We start from the raw sequence: 23,862 nt of genomic DNA on the forward strand, positions 1-23,862 counted from the left end.
TTACAGGTATTGAAATCATGCTCATTTTAAAATCTAGTTTTGGAAGTATGTATTATTAAAGATTTAAAACACCCTGACCTAATTTTTTTCTCTACCAGCTTCTATATCATATACCCAAACTCAAATTTTGGACTTTTGTAATTAATTGCCTGAATATGAGATAAGCAAGAAGAAAGAGAAAGTTGTTTTTTTTTTACAGGAAAAAATGTTTACAGGAGGATTAAAAAGAGAAGTATGAGCTTTCCCAAAAAAGTAACTTTCATAATAATATACTTGAAAAGTTGTTTTAAAAGTATTTGTAATAATATTCTAAAATTAAAGGCAGTATTAGAGATCTTTCAATTAAATACAAAGGTAAATGTTACAAAATCAAGACTTTTACTAGGTTCATTTTTTGATTAAGAAAAGTAGCCAATACTCCACCACAACAATTAATGAAAAGAGATTTTGATTTTTTTTTTTGAGATGGACTCTCGCTCTGTTGCCCAGGCTGGAGCACAGTGGAGTGATCTCGGCTCACTGCAACCTCCGCCTCCCAGGTTCAAGCAATTCTCCTGCCTCAGCCTCCTGAGTAGCAGGGACTACAGGCATGTGCCACCATGCACGGCTAATATTTTGCATTTTTAGTAGAGACGGGGTTTCACCGTGTTGGCCAAGATGGTCTTGATCTCCTGACCTTGTGATCCGTCTGCCTCAGCCTCCCAAAGTGCTGGGATTACAGGCGTGAGCCACCGCGCCCAGCCAAGATTTTGATTTTTTAAAAAGTTAGTAAAACTTACAATGTACAAGTGCAAAATATACACGTACATATGTATGTGCATATGTGTGTGATGTATGTACCTCGACATTATTTCTCTTAATTCTCAATAGCTTATTTCCTCTAAGTAAAGAATGAGAATTTGCTGATATATTCCCCCCACTGGGAAATGGCTATTTTTGCTCATGATAAAGTAAAGCTAAGTCTTATATAAAAGTTCTATGATAAACCTGCCAACTCAGGTTCCACACAGTTCTAAGCAGAACTCAGCTGAATTCCATCAGCACAAGCCAAGCCAGCAGGGCCATACTCAGGATGCTCAGTTCCCTCATGGAATTCATGCTTGGTCAGAGCATAACTTCTCAGCCCTAAAATCTACCTTTCATCTTAGTTCTGTTCAGTGCTCAAATTTTAAGGTAAGAGAGTCATAGATATATAAGTTTGGGTGTGGCAGGAGGAGAAAAATATTTGTAATTGCCATTAACTTTAAAAAATATATACCTGTAATCCATTAAAAGATGGAACAAAACAAACTCCTTCAGAATCCTCCAAACTTTTGGCCATTTTTTCAGTCTCAGCAGCATCTGTGAAAAGGTCTGCAAAAACAAACAAACAACAAAAAACCCTAAAACAAAATGAAGAGGTTGGAGAGGCACAAACAGAATTATATTACATGATAGTATTTACCTGCATCAACATTTATTATGAATATAATGTAAAAGACTGCTGACTTAAAAAGGTCAGCATAAAGACCATTCTGTTCTGGTACTATCTGAATTCTCATACTGCATAGGTTTACAGGCCCATAGAAGGGAAACAGGAGGTAGAAGGCCCTCTTAGACAGGCTCTGTATGCAGCAGGCCTTACTTTTTTTTTTTTTGAGTTGGAGTTTTGCTCTTGTTGCCCAGGCTGGAGTGCAGTGGCACAATCTCGGCTCACCACAACCTCCACCTCCCGGGTTCAAGTGATTCTCCTGCCTCAGCCTCCCGAGTAGCTAGGATTACAAGCATGCGCCACCACACCCAGCTAATTTTGTATTTTTAGTAGAGATGGGGTTTCCCCATGTTGCTGAGGCTGGTCTCAAACACCCGACCTCAGGTGATCCACCCGCCTTGGCCTCCCAAAGTGCTAGGATTACAGGCATGAGCCAGCACACCCGGCCACTTTTTTCTTTAAAGATATTTGGGCTGTTTAAAAAATCAATTCTATGTAGGATTTTTGGCATTAAAAAATTATTCTCTGAAAGATAAGAGCCATCCAAAGTTTCTGATGAAAGTATCATCTACTTGTAATATAATGCCCAAGAGAATTAACTGAAATACTCCATCTAATAAGTTAAATAAGGGGCCAGTAACAGATATATTAAAAGTCAATTTTTTAAAAACAAGCAAACAAAAAAAACAAGACTTAATTAATTTAGTAAACTTTAACTTAAGTATATTATATACAGACCAAAAAAATGCACAAATCCTAAGTGTATATAGCTAGATGAGTTTTCACAGTGTGAATACACCCAAGTAACTCACACCCAGGTCAAGACACAAACTTCTTTTGTTAAACATCATACTCGTGAGATTCACTTACACCGTTACATGTAGTTGTACTCCATTCATTCTTACCTCTATATAGTATTCCATTATGTGACTATAGACAATTTATCAATCTATTCTATTGGTGATATACATCTGGATAGTTCCTAGTGTTTGGCTAATAGAAATAGATCCCAATGAACATTCATGCACATTCTTTTTGGTGGACATATGTAAACATTTCTGTTTATTGACATGAAGGAATGGAATGGCCAGTTCTAAGGTCTTTACATTTAGAACCAGCTTTAACAGATACTGCCAAATAGTTTTTCAAAGTGGCTCTACCAGTTTAAGGCTCCTGCCTGCAGCACGAGAGTTCCAGTCTCCTATCTTCCTGCCAATAATTGGCATTGTCTATGTTTTTCAATTTAGCTATTTTGGTAGTATTACATGGTGGTTTGATTTTGGATTTCCCTGCTGACTAATAAATACCTTTTCACTGGCCATTTGGATATCCTTGTTTGTAAAATGACTTCTGAATGAGTATGTAGTACTGAACAGCATAGATCAGAAGAAAAGACTCAGTCATAATAAATATTGCTGGCTTTAGAGAGGCTTAAGTTGGTTCTATATCATTTTATGATTTGTTATACAACTAAATTAATATACTTAAATTCACTAAAGACATTTAAGGAGCACCTATATTAAAACTCAAGTTAATGAGGATCACTCAATAATAACTAAAAATTTTACTCAAAATGACAGTTATCAAATCCGTAAGTTTCATCCATTTGTTCAAAATGTCCAGATAATGCATCAAAATATCTCTAGCACTTCAAAAACTAATGTTAAAAACACTGGTTTTAAGCTGAGTATGGTGGCGTACCTGTAATCCCAGCTACTCAGGCGGCAAAGGCAGGAGGATCACTTGAGCCCAGGAGTTTGAATCTAGCCTGGGCAACACAGTGAGACTCCTATCTCTTTAAAAAAATTGGTTTTAAAATCTATACTTTTTTAACGAATCATGTCCGAATGTTCAATTTTTACAAGACAAGATGTAGGAAAACATACTAGACAGTTGGTTTGAGGAAAGTTTTTGGTAACTGATAAAGAAACAGAAAACAAAGAGAGATTATCTTATTCACATTCTTCACTGTTTGTTTCATCCCTTGCTTGAAGAATTTCTCTAAATAATCTTCCACTTAAACTGTTGTCAAATAAGCTAATTGATAAGAAGTCTTTCAGAGTAAGCGTACTCCATTCTCTCTCTCCCACTGAATGCAACTAAGAATCTTGGAGGAATAAATGGAAAAGCCATCTGGGGACTCCCTGTTTTTATATTTTCTCTGATATTCCTGGCCTAGACTCAGAAATAGCCTGAAACTCAAGGACTCAGATCTGTACACTGAGTGCAAATATGAAGAGCTTCAATAGAAGCTCCTTTCTGGTCTGAGCAGTAGGAGACAAGGGTCTCTACAGGACAGAGTGGAGGGATTCTCATTTTTTGTTTTCTTTAGATTTTTTTCATTCTCTCAGGCAATCCTATGGTAGCAGCCATGGCAGCCCAGTAGCACAGGCACATAAAACTGCAAGCTAAGAGTATGGGGGGAATCCCTGTTGCTTGCTGCTTCCCGCGCCACCGCTCCCCTTGGTCTTGCCTGCCCCTGGCAATCCTGTGGCTGCAGTGACAGCAGACAGAGCAGCAGAGGCAACCAAAACTCGAAGACGAGAGGTTAACAAAATCCCTTTTGCTTTCCCTCTTTTTTTTCTTTCTTTTTTTCTTTTTTTTTTTTTTGAGACAGAGTTTCGCTCTTGTTGCCCAGGCTGGGGTGCAATGGTGTGATCCCAGCTCACCACCACCTCTGCCTCCTGGGTTCAAGTGATTCTCCTGCCTCAGCCTCCCAAGTAGCTGGGATTACAGGCATGCACTACCATGCCCAGCTAATTTTGTATTTTTAGTAAAGACAGGGTTTCTACACGTTGCTCAGGCTAGTCTCCAACTCCCAACCTCAGGTGATCCGCCCACCTCAGCCTCCCAAAGTGCTGGGAGTACAGGCGTGAGCCCCCGCGCCCAGCCGTCTTTCTCTTACTTTGTTTCCTTTCTTTCCCTTCTTTCCTTCTCTCTCTCTCTGACCCCCTTTTTCTCCTCTCATCCCTCTTGCCATGAGGCTAGGGAGGTAGTAGTAGTAGCAGGTGTTCAGTAGAGAAACTAAAGCACCAGCTTTCTAGCTAGAACACCAATATGGGGATCCCCTGAGAGTCAAAAGGTACCAGGGAGATTACTGAGAGAAAGGAGCTAAGGAAAAATTACCTTATAAAGGTTTTTAATGAACTCCTCATCTCACTCTTGAGCTGCACATGTAAAGATCTGACCCTAAACAACAAGCCTAAGGCTTTGAGAACTAATCTCCAGGCAAACCACCACCCAGACTGACCACTGGGTGGCACAAATGAGGGGCAGATCCAAATAGCACTGCAAAAGCACTGAAAACTGAACTGACACTGGAACCACAGCCCAAAATGTGCATTTCTTTAATTATCGTATGTGAACAGCACTTCATGATAGTCATTTGATCATAAAATACCTGTACTTCTGTCCTTTGCCCGTTTTTGTCATGTTATTAATTTTTCTGACATATGCTACAAATTGTTATTACCAATTTGTCTTTTAATTTTGTGTATGGCATATCTCTCTTTACCCACTAATATTTTATATAGTTAAATCTATTATTCTTTTTCTTTATGGTTCCTGTCTTTAAGACGTAACCTTTTACCATTTTGATATCATAAAAATACTTTATATTTGCTTTTAATAGACATCATTTTATTTTAGTGTTTCATTTGAACAATCCATTTGCTCCCTACTAATCTGCAATCCTGTGGCATTCTTGAATTCTTTAGGTCTGGCCTGTGAAATCCATTTAAAAGACAACTTACCTAACTGTTGAGCCCATTTTATGGCAGTACCAGTGTCTCCTGCATTGCTTTCAGCTAAGCATACGACTTCTTGTCCAATCTTCCACCCAATTAATGGATAAAAGCCTTGCAAAGCAAACAATGAATGTAAGTCAAAGATATGCATAATTCATTATAGAGACTTCTACAATGTAATGATTTGGTTATCTCAAAAAACTGCAAAGTGCCTCTGAAGTTAGACTGTGTACGTTCAAACTCCAGCCCTCTTACATTTACTAGCTGTAGTCTTGCAAGTTTCTAATCTTTTAGCTGCAGTTTCCTTAACTATAGAATGGCCTACCTCAGAGAGCTATGAAATGAATAAACTGAATTAACACATAAAAAGAACTTAGCACAGTGCCTGGCACATAATATGAACAATAAATACTAGTATGTATTAGCTATAGGCATGTTTATGTCTCTAGAAACATGGCAATAAATATTTTAATTGAGAAATAAAAGGGTACTATGAGATTGGTTTGCTAGAGAACTATGCTATTGTATTTATCTGTGGTTTTCAAACAAGGCTCCTAAATAGAAACAATCTAATAGAATTATCAACATTTTCTAACTTCCATCTTTATTTATTGATATTTAATAAATAGGATAAATTGTAACTACTTACCTCCAATAGTCTGTTGAAGGCTATTTCCAGTGTTAACATCCAAAAATGTCCCAGTTCCCATGGTTAATTTCACATCACCTGTCTGGAAGCAGCACTCTCCAAACATGGCTGATTGCTGGTCAGCAACCTACCAAAAATGTTCAAATGTAAATCCATTGCCCTTAACAGTGGCCAATTTTATTATAGCCCATTGTCTCACTTATTGCACTCTCATGATTAAACATCTTCTTTTCTTTTTCCTTTTCCTTAAAAAAAAAAAAAAAAAAAAATCCCAAAGAGAATAGGGGGCAACAACCATAGAATGGGAGTCTCCCTAGGACTAATACTCTGCAGATAACTAACATGCCTCAGGAAATGTTTTTATTTTGTTTTTGTTGTTTTGTTTTTTAGAGACAGGGTCTTGCTCTGTCACCCAGGCTAGAGTGCAGTGAGATCATAGCTCACTGCAGCCTCAAACTTCTGGACTCATGTGATTCTCCTACCTCAGCCTCCCAAGTAGCTAGAACTACAAGGCAGCTAGGACTACAGGTGCACACCACCACACCCAGCTAATTCTTTTTCATTGAGAGGGAGTCTTGCTCTGTTGCCAGTCTGGTGTGCAGTGGCACGATCTCGGCTCACTACAACCTCCAGCTCCTGGGTTCAAGCAATTCTCCTGCCTCAGCCTCCCAAGTAACTGGGACTACAGATGCACGCCACCACGCCAAGCTAATTTTTGTATTTTTCGTAGAGAGACGGTTTCACCATGTTGGCCAGATGGTCTCGATCTCTTGATCTCGTGATCTGCCTGCCCCAGCCTCCCAAAGTGCTGGGATTGCAGGCGTGAGCCACCGTGCCTAGCCAATTCTTTTAAATTTTTTTTGTAGAGATGGGGTTTCACTATATTACCCAGGCTAGTCTCAAACTCCTGGCCTAAAGTGATCCTCTCAGATTGGTCTCCCAGAATGTTGGGATTACAATCGTGAGCCACCGTGCCCAGCCTGCCTTAGGAATTTTTAATGGGTAACCTACTTCAAGACTTTTAAGTACCTATGAATAATCTTAGAAATGAAGGTAAGAATAAAAATGATACCCCCAAAAAAAACTAAGATTTTTTCATTTTCCACTTACATTTGTTTCATTCATTAGTCAAAATAACTAACCCTCACAAATCTATTTTATTAAACAATATAAAACATAGGTAAATGTTTTGATATAAATAGATGTAAGTAAAAACCATCTATTTCCCAACCTGCATTTTTGTTAAAATAAAAATTGTAACATTTTGTTAATATAGTCAAATGTAGATACACAAACAGCAACATTTTAAGGATCAAAACTCATCTAAAGGCTGGGCCTGGTGCCTCATGCCTATAATTCCAACACTTTGGGAGACCTGAGGTCAGAAGTTCGAGACCAGCCTGGCCAACATGGTGAAACCCCATCTCTAGGAAAAATACAAAAATTAGTTGAGCATGGTGGTGCACACCTATAGTCCTAGCTACTCAGGAGGCTGAGGCAGAAGAGTTGCTTGAACCCGAGAGGCGGAGGTCGCAGTGAGCCATTGGTGAGATCATGCCACTGCACTCCAGTCTGGGAGACAAGAGTAAAACTCCATCTCAACAACAACATCAACAACAACAACAACAACAACAACAACAGTTCATTTAAAGAACCCTCTGTCACTAATTGGTAATTCTTCCAGCCATACCTTAATCTAACCCTGCACCTATGCCTAGATTGAATAAGACCGATCCTCTCTAAATGATAATGAATTTGTAACTTGGAAATTAAATTCACTTTCCCTCAGTTGCTCCCCCAGCTACTATGGAGACTGCCCATCTTGCAACAGGTGGTCTATACCTCCTGCTTAAGCTGCCACAAGAAATCAAAGGCAATGTGAAAGGACTCTTAAAAATCAAAAACAGGTTTGGCACAGTGGCTCATACCTGTAGTCCGAGCACTTGGGGAGGCAAAGGCGACGGAAGGCCCCAGTCTAGGAGTTCGAGACCAGCTGGGGGAACACAGCAAAATCATATGTCTACCAAAAATACAAAAAATTAGCCAGGTGTTGTGGCACACACCTGTGGTCCCGGCTACTTGGAGGCTGGGGTGGAAGAATCACCTGAGCCCAGGAAGCCGAGGCTGCAGTGAGCCGTGATTATACCACTGCACTCCAGCCTGAGTGACACAGTGAGACTCTGTCTCAAAAAAAAAAAAAAAAATCAAAAATGGCAACTATTTCATTCTTCTACAAACTTATTTACTGGTAGATGCTGGCTAAGGACTTTATTAAATGTACATACAATTTTCTCTATTAGTTTAAGTTGCCCTAATTACTGTTTGTGGTTACACTTTATCAAACAGAACATAAATACTCGCTCCATCACTGTGTTTTGTACCAAATGTAAACTAAATACTACTCAGAATTTTAAAAATCTTTTAAAAAATTTAAATTTTCTGATAAACAATATACAGGCAAGTCAGAAAAGGTTATAAAGTACTTCCATGATAGAATACTGGCTCAATGGTCCCCTTCCCAAAAATATAGCAGATACTCTAGTCATATCCAGGCACCTTTAACTTAAAAAGAAAAAAAAATACTTTAATCTTTACTCTGCCAAAGACATTCTGTTTCCCTTAAAGCCAGTCCCAATTATTCATACATATTACTTTAGTTTATACTATACAAAGGGAATCCCTCAAGTTTCCTACTTACCAAGGCAACTATTGGTATAGGCACACCAAATATCTCTTCATCCACTGATCCAAAATTGTGGCTTCAAATAAAATTCATTAAAAAGTTAGTTTATATTAGTTTTAAAACTCAGTGAATTGTTTTTTTGCATAAGCCAAAAAGTTACATAACGAACACACAAGTCCTTCAAACATGTAATAAAATGCTTTTCCCCACAAAACAAAATGAATTCAAGAACCATTGTGCTGGTTACCATGTCTGATGTTTATTATTACCTTGTGTCCCTCACGGGAGGTAGGAGAGAAAGTGGTATCGAAATTAGAGAGGTAATTATCCCACTCCAACACATCTGAGGAGAAAAACATACCATCAGAATATGCATATTTACATATATCAAACCTCTAAACATATATCAAAAAATCATGTTGTACATGATATATTTGTCAATTAAAAATAAACTAATTTAAAAAATTTAAATCTATCTATATTACACAAAAATGTATGATTCAAAAAGAAGAAGAAAAAATTTTACCTTATATGGGTCAAAAAGTCCAGTTGTACTAGCATTTGAAAAATCTGTGGCATATACAGAACCTAAATTTAAATAGGAAAAATACATTTATTATCAGATAGTATAAATCAACACCTATCCATAGTGTATAATATAGACCTTTGTCTACCCTCAAATTCATTCCAAAATGTGTATTTTCTTTCTTTCTTTCTTTTTTTTTTTTTTTTGAGATAGAGTTTCACTTGTTGCTCAGGCTGGAATGCAATGGTACGATCTCAGCTCACCACAACCTCTGCCTCCCAGGTTCAAGTGATTCTCCTGCCTTAGCCTCCCGAGTAGCTGGGATTAGAGGCATGTGCCACCACGCCCGGCTAATTTTATATTTTTTAGTAGAGATGGGGTTTCTCCATGTTGGTCAGGCTGGTCTCAAACTCCCAACCTCAAGTGATCCGCCCGCCTTGGTCTCCCAAAGTACTGGGATTACAGGCGTGAGCCACCGCACCCGGCCCAAAATGTGTATTTTCAATGTGAAGTCTCCAAAAGCAATTTCCCACTTAATTTTTATAAACTTTTATAGTTGTGCAAAAGTACTTACATACATGTTGTCACTTTATGATCCCCCAGTTTAAAGATAACAAAGAGGCTCAAAGATGTTAATGTCACCCATAGTTATACCCACTAGCAAAATGGCAGATTTATGACTGAACTTGTCTTATTATTCTTGAAATTAAGACTGTTCCCGGCCGGGCGCGGTGGCCCAAGCCTGTAATCCCAGCACTTTGGGAGGCCGAGAAGGGCGGATCACGAGGTCAGAAGATCGAGACCATCCTGGCTAACAGGGTGAAACCCCGTCTCTACTAAAAAATACAAAAAACTAGCCGGGCGAGGTGGCGGGAGCCTGTAGTCCCAGCTACTCGGGAGGCTAAGGCAGGAGAATGGCGTAAACTCAGGAGGCGGAGCTGGCAGTGAGCTGAGATCGAGCCACCGCACTCTAGCCTGGGCAACAGAGCGAGACTCCGTCTCAAAAAAAAACAAAAAACAAAAAACTGTTCCCCAGTCTTATATTGAAGTTTCATCACAATTTATTTAAAAATTGTCCTCCTCTTATAATAAATCTAGAATAAGTCTAGCTTTACTAGAACATGTTGTTATTAGAATATCAAAGAGCAGTACGTCTGGAGTACAGGAAGGGGGGAAAAAAAAAGTAACTTCTGGCCAGGTGTGGTGGTTTATGCCTGCAATCCCAGCACTTTGGGAGGCTAAGGCAGATGGACTGCTTGAGTCCAGGAGTTCAAGACCAGCCTGGGCAACATGGCAAAACCCTGTCTCTACTAAAAATGCAAAAAATTATCCAGGCATGGTGGCACATACCAATAGTCCCAGCTACTCAGGGGGCTGAAGCGGGAGGATCGCCTGAGCCCCGGAAGCTGAGCTGCAATGAGCCATAATTACACCATTGCACTCCAGCCTGGTTGACAGAGCGAGACCCTAGCTCAAAAAAAAAAAAAAAGCAACTTCTACTTTTTTCAGGCAAATCATTTCTCCTGATCAAATTTCAGTTACTTAAAATAGATCTTCCAGGTCATCTTTACCTTTTGTGAGCTTATACAACAACCAGGTATCAACAGTTCCGAAGCAGCAATTTTCTTCTTCAACTGCCTTTTGCACCTTGAAAACACAACAGCACAAAATCGATTCAAAAAGGCCAAATTACTAAGTGCATGATTAAATGCAGATCAGTGATACAATATAAACCCATTTTTATAAAAATTAATATATACACAGAAAAAATTTCTAGAACATATTCCAAATGGTTCTAAGTGATTATTATATAGGGAATGAGATCTAGCCGGGGGAGAGAGGGAAGATTTTCATTTTCTATATAATATTTCTGAAAGGTTTTAGTTTTATACCAAGCATGTGTTAGTTACTTTTGTGTTTTTGTTTCTTTTTTTTAAAAAAAGCATATACATTTTTAGTTTAAACATACACTAGTTGGCTGGGTGCGGTGGCTCACACCTGTAATCCCAGTACTTTGGGAGGCTGAGGCAGGAGGATCACCTAACGTCAGGAGTTCGAAACCAGCCTGGCCAACATGGTGAAACCCCATCTCTACTAAAAATGCAAAAACTGGCTGGGCACGGTGGCTTACACCTGTAATCCCAGCACTTTGGGAGGCCGAGGTGGGCAGATCACGAGGTCAGGAGATGGAGACCATTCTGGCTAACATGGTGAAACCCCATCTCTACTAAAAAATACAAAAAAAAAAAATTAGCTGGGCATGGTGGCGGGCACCTATAGTCCCAGCTACTTGGGAGGCTGAGGCAGGAGAATGGTGTGAACCTGGGAGGTGGAGCCTGCAGTGAGATGAGATCACATGACTGCACTCCAGCCTGGGCGACAGAGCGAGACTCCGTCTCAAAAAAAAAAAAAAAAAAAAGCCCAAAGCTGGGATGGTATACTACGGCCCACAGGCCAAATCCAGCCTATTCTCTGTTTTTGTATAGCAAATTAAAAATGGTTTTCATAATTTTTAATGGTTAAAAAGACAAAAGGAGAATATTTTGTGACACATGAAAATTATATGAAACTCAAATTTCAGTGTCCATAAATAAAGTCTTATTGGAACACAGCTATGCTCATTTGTTGCCTATGGCTGCTTTCATGGCAGAGTGGTTGTGACAAAAACCTTATGCCCCTCAAAGCCTAAAATATTACTAACAGGACAATTCTTGGCATAAAGCATGCCAAGGGAAACAGAGGTGTCAATACCTCTTTAAACTATAATAGCTAGCAGAGAAACTGAAATGCCTATTAGGGTGTTATTAACAAACTGAAAAACAATTTCTTGAAAAAAAGTTTATCACCTCTATAACTCTTATGTGTCCTTCAAGACCAGCATTTCCTGGCTTTGTCCAAGCCTGGCCCACTCCCACACTCCTTCTAACTCAGTCTGTAGCATCCTATGGATAGCTTCCATTTAGCCATTATCTCACACCATTACTGCCTCTCTACTAGACCCTTAGCTCTTTAAGGGCAGGGACAAGATTGCATTTATATTCATAATCCCAACACGTAGGAGGGTTCCCAGCAAATGGCAGATGTTCCCAAAAATACTTAAGTAAGTAAATAACTGAAATAAAAAGAAAAGCAAATGAAAACATTTAAAGATAAATTATACTTTAATAGTAGAAAGGATCAGTAAAATGAAAACAAATGACATGAGTTCCAAAAACAAGGTCATTTATAGGTTATTTATAATACAAGTACTTTAATATTCCATTGAAGAGTTATGCCACTTAAATATGGAGTGCTTTAAAGTAATATTATATTTCAAACTCTTGTTAAATTTAGAAATTTTTATTCTAAAATTTGTTCCAGATATAATTTTTTTAATAGCCAAAAGTTAACCTATATTTCAGTGAGTAGCACAATGCATGACAGGTGTTCAATTCATCCATCTATTAAAAAAATATTTATGAGCCAGGGTCTCTGATAGGTGCTAGGCCCCTAGGAGGCTAGGGTAACACAGAGTAGACATTAGGGCTTCCTAAGGTAGGAGGACCAAGGTCAACCTCCCTCACATTGGCTAATGACTGCAAATGGCTCTACCCTAAGAGCAGGAGTAAACTAGAAGGACAGGCTCTCATAGGAACTACAAGTCAGATTTGAATCATCTCAATTATTAAGTTGGATTGAGATAATCCTGTTAACTGGAAGAATGGAAGAAACAAACATAAATTGTTATCTAGAGCAAGACAGCATTATGTTAAGGCTCTCAAATTCTACACACAATTTTACAAATATAATGTCAAGATCACATATATACACATATACACAAATAAGTAACCAGACATATGAAGAAACAATAACATGGAAGAAAAACAAAAACAGGAAAAAAAGACAGTCCATGGGAGCTACAGATGTTGGAATTCACAGTCATGGACTTTAAAATAAACATGCTAATTATATGGGAAAAAATATAAATTATAGAACTAAAAAATTAGGAACTTAATGGGTTTTAATAGCACATTAGAAACAATTGAAGAGTGAATAAGAGAATTGGAAGATAGGTTGGAATAGGCTGGGTAGAATGAAGCAAGGAAAGACAAAAGGATGGAAAATATGTAAGATAGGGTTAGATATACAGGGGATTGAGAAGGTCTAAACTTAAAAATGTACAAGAAGGGACTCCGATTTCCTGTTTGATAGGTAAAGAGCTTGGAAGTCATTACTTATATCCTCACACACACACACAAAAAGTAAACTGAAAATCAACAACTCTCCTTAGATCCACAGAGTTGAGGTCTTAGGGCAATGGCCCATATTTGGGCTTTGAGAAAAAAAGAAGATAAGGAGAATGGAGCAGAAATTACATTTGAAGAGATAACAGCTGAGAATTTTTCAAAATCAACAAAGACCTCAAGCAACAAATTCAAAAAGCCCTACAAACCACAAGTAGCTTGCATAAAACACACTAAACCTAGATAATAAGCGCAGAAAATGTGTTTGATAAATTCAGTACCCACTCATAATAAAAAGTGTCAGCAAGCTTAGGAAAGAAAGAGAACTTCCTTAATTTGATAAAGTACAAAGGATAGCACCCCAAAACCTAATTCATCTAAGTAAAAAAATGTTGAAAGCCTTTGGTCCAAGATCAGAAACAAGAAACAGAATTAATGATCGCTCCTTCTAATCAACATATCCTGGAGGCCCTTGCCAATGAAAAAGAAAAATAGTGTTAAACCAGTAGAAAAAAAATCTAGTCATTTGCAAAAGACATAACTGTACACACAGAAACATCCCTTGCAAAAAAAGCTATTAGATAAGTTACTAGAATAACTAAGTGAATTCAGCAGTATTACTGGATTAAAGATCAATTCATAAAAAGTAACTATATTTCTAAAGACCAGCCAAAAAGAAGTATAAATAAATTTTATATTTTTTGAGACAGAGTCTGGCACTCTCGCCCAGGCTGGAGTGCAGTGGTGCGGTCTCAGCTCACTGCAACCTCCACCTCCTGGGTTCAAATGATTCTTCTGCCTCAGCCTCCCGAGTAGCTGAGACTACAGGTGTGCGCCACCAGGCTCGGCTGATTTTTGTATTTTTAGTAGAGACAGGGTTTCACCATATTGGCCAGACTGGTCTTGAACTCCTGACCTCGTGATCTGCCCACCTCGGCCTCCCAAAGTGCTGGGATTACAGGTATGAGCCACTGCGCCCAGCAAGAAGTATAATAATTTAAAGGACTAGTTAAAATAGCTACAAAAGATATCAATTGCCTAACAATAAGTCTACACATTAAAAAAAAAATTTAAGTGGGGCTAGGTGCGATGGCGCGCACCTATAGCCCAGCACTTTGGGAGGTCAAGGTAGCAGGATCACTTGAGCTCAAGAGTTTGAGGACAACCTGGGAAACATAGCGACACTCTGTCTCTATTATAAGTGAAAAAATTTGGCTGGGCTCTGTGTCTCACACCTGTAATCCCAGTACTTTGGGAGGCCGAGGCAGGTGGATCACTTGAAGTCAGAAGTTCAAGACCAGCCTGGCCAATATGGTGAAACCCCATCTCTACTAAAAATACAAAAATTAGCCACCTATAATCCCAGCTACTTGGAAGGCTGAGGCAGGAGAATCACTTGAACCCAGGAAGCAGGGTTTGCAGTGAGCCGAGATGATGCCAAGGCATTCAACCTGGGTGACAGAGTGAGTCTCTGTCTCTAAATAAATAAATAAATAAACAAATAGTGAAAACATTAGCCAGGCATAGTGGCACATGCCTGTAGTCCCAGTTACTCAGGAGGCTGGGGCAGGAAGCTCACTTGAGCCCATGAGTTTTGAGGCTGTAATGAGACACGATCATGCCACTGCACCCCAGCCTGGGTGACAGAGCAAGAATCTGTCTCTAAACAAACAAAAATTTTTTTAATGGGAAAAGATCTGAACAGACACCTCACCCAAGATATACCAATGGTAAATAAGCACATGAAAATATGCTCTGTATTACATGTCATTAGGGAATTGTAAACAATGAATATTACTACACACCTATTGAAACAATAAGATACTACTACACACCTATTAAAATGGCTAAAATCCAAAGCACTGACAACAGCAAATGTTGGCAAGGATATGAAGCAAGAGGAACTCTCCAACTGTTGGCAGGAATGCAAAATGACACAGCTACTTTGGAGGATAGAGCTTGATAGTTTCTTACAAAACTAAATGCAGTCATACCATATGATCCAACAATCATACACCTATTTACTCAAACGAGTTCAAGATTTATGTCCAAATAAAAACCTGCACACAAAAGTGTATAGCAGTTTTATTCATAATTGCCAAAAGCTGGAAGCAACCAAGATGTTTTTCAATAGGTAACTGGATAGGCCGGGCACGGTGGCTCATGCTTGTAATTCCAGCAGTTTGGGAGGCCGAAGCAGGTGGATCACTTAAGGTCGGGAGTTCGAGAGCAGCCTGGCCAACACGATGAAACCCCGTCTCTACTAAAAATATAAAAATCAACTGGGCATGGTGGCAGGCACCTGTAATCTCAGCTACTTGGGAGGCTAAAGCAGGAGAATTGCTTGAAACTGGGAGGTGGAAGTTGCAGTGAGCCGAGATCACGCCACTGCACTCCGTCTCAAAAAAAAAAAGTGATTGGATAAACTGTGCCACATTCAGACAATGCAATATTATTAGGTGATAAAAGAAATGAGCTATCAAGGCACAAAAATACATGGAGAAACCTTAAATGCATATTGTTAAGCGAAAGAAGCCAGTGTGTAAAGTCTATATACTGTATGATTCCAACTATATGATATTCTGGAAAATACAAAGTTGTAGAGACAATAAAAATATCAATGTTACCCAGGGTTCAGAAAGAGATGTGAGTAGGTGAAGGATAGGGGATTTTTCAGGGCAGTGAAACTATGGTGTATAATAGTACTGCAATAGTAGATACATTACATTAATAATAATGTTTCCATATTGGTTCATTAATTGTAACAAATGTACTACCATAATACAAGATGCTAATAAACAGCAGAAACTGTTGGATATGGAAACTATATTTACTGCTGAATGTTTCTGTAAACCTAAAACAACTCTAAAATTAAAGTGTATTAATTTATTAGAAAACAAAGGACTGAGGTACTTCACAAAAGGATATACAAATGGTAAGTATGTGAAAAGTTATCAACTTTGTTAGGAAATAGAGTAACGCAAATTAAAGCCACAATGAAATTGAGAAGTGTGAGTTTTCCCATACTGTTCCTTTTTCAAGATTCTTTTGCTAATCTGGGTTTCTCAAATTTCTAGGTGAATTTTAGGATCAGCTTGTCTGCTACAAAAAAAAAAAAAAGAGGAATTTTGGTAGAAATTGTGTTGTACCTGTAGATAAATTTGAAGAATACTATAATCTTAACAGTATTAAATATTCCAATCCATGTATATGTCTTTCCATTTATTTAGGCCTTCATTAACTGTATTCAACAATGTTTTGTACTTTTCAAAGTAAATATTTTGTAGTTAAGCTTATTCATACGTATTTTATTCTTTTTGATGTTTTTGTAAATGAAATTGTTTTCTTTCTTTCTTTTTTTGGCAGGCGGAGACAGCATCTTGCTCTGTTGCCCAGGCTGGAGTGCAATGGTGTGATTTCGGCTCACTGCAACCTCTGCCTCCCCAGTTCAAGCGATTCTCCTGCCTCAGTCTCCTGCATAGCTGGGATTACAGGAGTCCATCGCCATGCCTGACTAATTTTTGTATTTTTAGTAGAGACGGGGTTTCACCATGTTGGCCAGGCTGGTCTCAAAATCCTGATCTCAGGTGATCCACCTGCCTCAGCCTCCCAAAGTGCTGGGATTACAGGCGTGAGCCACTGCGTCCAGCCAAAATTGTTTTCTTAATTTCATGTTCTAGTTGTTCATTGCTAGTATATAGAAACACGATTAATTTTTAGCTGTATGCAGCGGGTCACACCTGTATTCCCAGCAGTTTGGAAGGCTGGGGTGGAAAGATTACTGGAGCTCAGGAGTTCAAGAGCAGCTAGGACAAAATAGTGAGACTTTGTTTCTACAAAAATTTTAAAAATTAACTGGGGCCAGGCACAGTGACTCACACCTGTAATCCCAACACTTTGGGAGGTCGAGGTGGGCGGATCACTTAACGTCAGGAGTTCGAGACCAGCCTGGCCAACATGGTGAAACTCCGTCTCTACTAAAAATACAAAAGTTATCTGGGCATTGTGGTGCACGCCTGTAGTCCCAGCTACTTGGGAGGCTGAGGCAGGAGAATCGCTTGAGCCTGGGAGGCAGAGGTTGCAGTAAGCCAAGATCATGCCACCGCACTCCCGACTGGATGACAGAGTAAGACTCCGTCTCAGAAAAAAAAAAAAACTTAACTGGGCATAGTGGTGTGCGCCTGTAGTCCCAGCTACTCAGGAGGCTGAAGTAAGAGGATCTCTTCAGCCTGGAGGTTGAGGCTATAGTGACTGCTATTGTGCCACTGTACTCAAGCCTGGGTGACAGACTGTCTCAAAAAAGAATTTTTTTTTTTTTTTGTATATTGATCTTATACCCTCTGACCTTACTACACTCATTTATAATATTAGTGCTAATTTTTTTTAGGAAATTCCTTAGGATTTTCAATATACAAGATCATGTCATCTGCATCATAGAGATAGTTTTACTCCTTCCTTTCCAATCTAGTTGCCTTTTATTACATTGTCTTGTTCAACTGCCCCGGCTTAGAACCTCTCATACAATGTTAATTAGAAGTGGTGAGAGTGGACATCTTTGTCTTATTCCCGAACTTAGGAGAAAAACATTCAGTCTTTGACTATTAACTATGGTGTTGGCTGTGAGTTTTTCACAGATCACGTTGAAGCACTTTCCTTCTATTCCTAGTGTGTTGAGCATTTTATCAGGCACTAGATATTGTCAAACACTTTTTTCTACATCTACTGACATGATCTTTTTTTTGTCCTTTATCCTATTAATATGGTGTATATTAATTTTCTATTTTTCTCATTTACCAGTTTTAATAAAAGATCCATATTAATCGATTTTTGAATGCTAAACCAATCCTGTATTCTTGGGATAAATCCCACTTAGTCATGATATATAATCCTTTTTATATGTTGCTGGATTTGACTTGCTAATATTTTGCTGAAGTTTTGTGGGTGTGTGCGGTTTTTTTCCAGAGACAGGGTCTTGCTCTGTCATCCAAGCTGGAGTGCAGTGGTGGTGTGATCCTAGATCATTGCTGTCTCAAACTCCGGGGTAAGCAATCCTCCCATGCCAGTCTCCCAAGTAGCTGGGACTACAGGTATGTATTACTATACCCAGCTAATTTTTTAATTTTTAATTTTTTTGGAGAGATGGTATCTTGCTATATTGCCCAGGCAGGTCTTGAACTTCTGGGTTCAAGCAATCCTCTTGCCTTAGACCCCCAAAGTGCTGGGATTACAGGCATGAGCCACCACACCCAGCCTTGTTGAGGATTTCTGCATTTGTATTCATAAGGAATATTGGTCTGTCAGTTTATTTTCTCTTGATGTCTTTGATTTGGTTATCAGAGAATAATGGCCTAAAAGAAAGAGCTGGGAAGTATCTCTCACTCCAATAATGGAAGTATAATCCACTATTGATGGGGTATTAAAGTCTCCAACTATTACTATTCAATTGTCTATTTTCCCTTTCTATTTTTTGGAAGAAGTTGTGAAAGGATTGTGTTAATTCTTCTTTAAACTTTTGGTAGAATTCACTAGTAAAGCCATCTGGCTCTGGGCTTTTCTAGGTGAGAATTTATTATTTATTACTTCAATCTCTTTACTTGTTATAGATTTATTCAGATTATTTATTTCTTCTTGAGTTATTTCCAGTAGTTTGTGTTACTTCTAGGAAATTTTTCATTTTATCTTGGTTATCTAATTTGTTGGCATGCACTTGTTCATGGTATTGCCTATTAATGCTTTGTATTTCTGTGAGGTCAGTATTAATATCCATAATTTCATAATAATTCATAATTTTAGTTATTTGGGTTTTCTCTCTTGTCTTTGTCAGTTTAGCTAATCTTTTCAAAGAAGCAACTTTTGATTTTATTGATTTTTCTTCACTGTTTTTCTATTCTCTATTGCATTAATTTTGCTCTAATTCAATTATTTCTTTCCTTCTGCTTGTTTTGGATTTAGTTTGCTCATCATTTTCCATGTCGTAAGGTAGAATGGTAGATTATTGACTTGATATTTTTCTTCTTTTTAAATATACTCTTCTACATGTAATATAGTCTTACTATAAATTTCCTTCTAAGTACTTTATCTGCATCTAATAAGTTTTGGTATGTTGTATCTTATTTTCATTCATCTCAAAGTATTTCTTAATTTTCTCTTACGATTTCTTCTTGGACCCATTGGTTATTTTTAAGTATGTTGTTTAATCTTCATATATTTTAGAACTTCCCAAGTTTTTTCTGTTACTTTTAATTTGAAGCCTTTATGGTCAGACAACAGACTTCATATGATTTCAATCCCTTTAAATTTACTGAGGCTTGTAGTATGGCCTAGCCTATGATCTATCCTGGAGAAAGTTCCATGTACACTTCAGGAGAATGTATATTCTGTTCTTGGGTAGAGTTTTCTATAAATGTCTGTTAGGTCTAGTTAGTTGTTACTGTTAATCAACTTTCTATTTCCTTGTTAATCTTCTGTCTAGTTATTCTATTCATTACTGAAAGTGAGGGCCAAGCACAGTGGCTCTCGCCTGTAATCCCAGCACTTTGGGAGGCCGAGGCAGGTGGATCATGAGGTTAGGAGATCAAGACTCTCCTGGCTAACACGGTGAAACCCCATCTCTACTAAATATACAAAAAATTAGCCGGGCGTGGTGGCGGGCTCCTGTAGTCCCAGCTACCTGGGAGGCTGAGGCAGAAGAATGACGTGAACCCAGGAGCTGGAGCTCGCAGTGAGCCGAGATCATGCCACTGCACTCCAGCCTGGGTGACAGAGCGAGATTCCGTCTCAAAAAAAAAAAGGAAAAAAAAAAAGAAAGTGGGGCACTGAAGTCTCCAACTCTCCTGCTCGACTGTCTATTTTTCCCTTCAATTCTGTCCATTTTTGCTTCATGTAGTGTGGACCTCTGTTATTAGGTGTTTATAACTGTTATATATTTATGATGAATTGACCATCTTATCATTGTAAAATTCCCTTTTTATCTCTAGTAACATATTTTTGTTTTAAAGTCTATACTGTCTGATGTTAATATAAACACTCCGGTTTCTTTTTTTTTTTTTTTTTTTTTTTTTTTTTTTTTTTTGAGGCGGAGTCTTCACTCTGTCGCCCAGGCTGGAGTGCAGTGGCACCATCTCGGCTCACTGCAAGCTCCGCCTCCCGGGTTTGCGCCATTCTCCTGCCTCAGCCTCCCAAGTAGCTGGGACCACAGGGGCCCGCCACCGCGCCCGGCTAATTTTTTGTATTTTAGTAGAGACGGGGTTTCACCGTGTTAGCCAGGATGGTCTCGATCTACTGACCTCGTGATCCGCCCGCCTCGGCCTCCCAAAGTGCAGGGATTACAGGCGTGAGCCACCGCGCCCGGCCACTCCGGTTTCTTATAGTGACTGTTTACATGATATATGTAACTGTTTACATGATACAGTGACTGTTTACATATCTTTTCCACTCACTTTTAACCTCTTTATATTTTTTAAATCTAAAGTGTGCCCCTTATAGACAACATATAGTTAGATCTTGTTTTTTTATCCAGTCTAATATCACACTCAGATATTATTACTTACCAACTAGGATGGCTAAAATATAAAAAACTAACAATGTCAATTACAATCGTAAATGAAATAAAAAGTCCTCTGATCACATACTGATAGAGAGTGTGTAAATTCTTATTATCACTTTGCAAAAGTGTTTTGACATTATCCATTAAAGATAAAGATATATGGCTGGGCGTGGTGACTCATGCTTGTAATCCTAGCACTTTCGGAGGCCGAGGCGGGCGGATCATGAGGTCAGGAGTTCAAGACCAGCCTGGCCAACATGGTGAAACCCCATCTCTACTAAAAATACAAAAACTAGCTGGGCATGATGGCCTGCGCCTGTAATCCCAGCTATTCAGGAGGCTGAGGCAGGAGAATCGCTTGAACCTGGGAGGCAGAAGTTACAGTGAGCCGAGATCACACATTGCACTCCAGCCTGGGTGACAGAGTGAGACTCTGTCTCAAAAAAAAAAAAAAAAAAAAAGTGAAGACATATATAAACATTCATGCCCTAAAAATTCCATTCCTATGTATAGACATAGCAATTACATATACACCAAGAGATGCATTAATCATAACAGCTAAAAACAGGAAATAACCCAAATGTACATGAATAGAATAGACAATAAACTATGGTAAAATCATACATTGAACAGCAAATAGCAATGAAAATATAAGCAAAGTAATTTACACACAACATTGCTATATGTCAAAAACATGATGTTGAGCAAAAGGAGTCTGACACAAAAGAATTCCACTGATATAAATCAAAGATATGGCTCATGCCTGTAATCCATATGGTGGCTCACGCCTGTAATCCCAGCACTTTGAGAGGCTGAGGCAGATGGATCACCTGAGGTCAGGAGTTTGTGACCAGCCTGGCCAACATGGTGAAATCTCGTCTCTACAAAAAATACAAAAAATTAGCTGGGTGTGGTGGTGGGCACCTGTAATCCCAGGTACTCCGGAGGCTGTGGCAGGAGAATCACCTGAACCTGGGAGCCAGAGATTGCAGTGAGCTGAGATCGTGCCATTGCACTTCAGCCTGAGCAACAAGAGCAAAACTCTGTCTCAAAAAAAAAAAAAAAAAAAAAAAAGCAAAACAAACAAACAAACAAAAACAAGATGCCACATTGTCTTCCATTCCAATATGTGGTAGACAATTTTTCCTCAAATAATCAAATTACTATCTTTATTCCTTTAATTTTTTCTTCCCCGGAGTCTTCATATGGTTTACACACACACACAGTATTTTCTTACCTCAATCAGGTTCTGTAAAATCCAGACCAATCTCAAAGACGTCTGCTGGGTTGTGAAAGTGAACAAACTGGCTGCAAAAAGTCGTTTACTTCTAGTGAAAAAGTGAAGCACTCGGCAAGAACTGTGAAATATCTGTATTTTAAAAAACATATTTTAGGAAAATGCATTTAATAGTGTTTAAAATTTCCACATCAATTCTATATACATGCAAACAAACCCAGTAACAAGTCATTTAACTACTTATAATAGTGTTTTCTGCACTTAATAAAAAACAGCAATATTATCCTAAATAGGCAGTTTGTATGCTAACATATGAAATGCAACATACCTACTTTGAATTACTTTAGCAAACACCAGATGCTCAGGTACTTATTATAAACTTTAAAAAAAAAAACAACTATATTTCACCTCGCTACCTATTTTTAACTATGATAGTGAAGGGAGAGAATCTAGGAAGGAGGCTATATTTGTAGTATTCTTATTTCAGTGGGATATGTACACTTTAAGTTTATTGCAGGCCTCCCAGATAAATCTATACTATTTAGTAGAATAGCATTAATTCACTAGTATTCCAATAGTAATAACATCTATACGAAGTTATCAGCTAATCTTTGATTTTAAAGGCTCATAGTCCAAATATTTTCACATTAATCATAATCTTATATCTTAGCTTCAAGCTGTCTCTATGAATCAAAGACCTGAGAACTCTTAATACTAGACAATGAAGGATGAGCTTTTATTGGCTTTTTTCTTTCCTATTAGAAATTAAGTTAGCACTAACACAGACAGAAATTTTTAAAATCCGGTTGTATGATTTTATTTAATACTACCTATACTTATCTAATGATCAAAGATCAAACATAAGCAAAATCTTTAATTTACAAAAAGCCTTAGGTATACAGAAAACAAGCTTTGAGTTTTAAGGTCTTTAAGACATACTGGGTGAAAAAAAAAAAAAACCTATCCTGCCACACACTACAGGGATGTAGACGGACACTTCAACTTATGAAACTGATGTTTTACAAAACACTTATGAAATATTGCCCATTTCTTGTTGAACTTACCCACTTTTGTTAATCCTACCTCACTCCCCAAAATAAATTTAAAGATTTTGGTTTATTTGTGAAAAATAGTAATAAACATTTTTTTCTTTCACTTTTAATTGATAACACATCAATTAAGAAAATTTGTACACTCGGTTCTCTTTTTCAGTCTTGTCCTTTTAACTTCCTTCTCATCTTATTCAGTGCTCACATTTTCTTCATTTTTATATATATATATATATACACACACACACACACACACACACATACATATGGTTTTTGGTTTTTTGGTTTTTTGAGACAGAGTCTCACTCTGTTCCCCAGGCTTACATTTTTTTGCTTAGAGTGCTGGAGTGCAATGGTGCAATCTCAGCGCAATGCAACCTCCACCTCTGAGGTTCAAGCAATTCTCCTCCCTTACCCTCCCAAGTAGCTGGGATAACAGATGTGGACCACCATGCCTGGCTAATTTTTGTACTTTTAGTAGAGATGGGGTTTCACCATGTTGGCCAGGCTGGTCCCGAACTCCTGAATTCAGGTGATCCGCCCACGCCAGCCTCCCAAAGTGCCGGGATTACAGGCGTGAACCACCGCGCCTGGTCATTTCTTTATATTTTACATGGCATATAAATTTTTCACATTATTTATTTTTCTGTTTTGTTTTCTTTTGTTTTTTAAATTATACTTTAAGTTCTAGGGTACATGTGCACAACGTGCAAGTTTGTTACATATGTATAC

The 23,862-nt window shown here is 38.3% G+C and overlaps 1 protein-coding gene across 2 annotated transcripts in view; it reads right to left on the reverse strand.

Annotated features, from left to right (window-relative positions):
• GK5 (glycerol kinase 5) overlaps positions 1-23,862 on the reverse strand; it is a 73,090-nt gene that overhangs the window by 19,370 nt on the left and 29,858 nt on the right. For both annotated transcript variants that reach the window (XM_050778110.1, XM_050778111.1), the window contains 8 exons: positions 22,082-22,213; positions 10,647-10,722; positions 9,076-9,137; positions 8,819-8,892; positions 8,565-8,625; positions 5,867-5,993; positions 5,224-5,328; positions 1,259-1,353 (listed from right to left, as the gene is read on the reverse strand). In XM_050778110.1, coding sequence (XP_050634067.1) covers positions 1,259-1,353; positions 5,224-5,328; positions 5,867-5,993; positions 8,565-8,625; positions 8,819-8,892; positions 9,076-9,137; positions 10,647-10,722; positions 22,082-22,213 — 732 coding nt within the window. The remainder of the gene's footprint in view (positions 1-1,258; positions 1,354-5,223; positions 5,329-5,866; positions 5,994-8,564; positions 8,626-8,818; positions 8,893-9,075; positions 9,138-10,646; positions 10,723-22,081; positions 22,214-23,862) is intronic.

The sequence above is a fragment of the Macaca thibetana genome, chromosome 2 (genome assembly GCF_024542745.1).
Source record: "Macaca thibetana thibetana isolate TM-01 chromosome 2, ASM2454274v1, whole genome shotgun sequence".
Lineage (NCBI taxonomy): Eukaryota > Metazoa > Chordata > Mammalia > Primates > Cercopithecidae > Macaca > Macaca thibetana.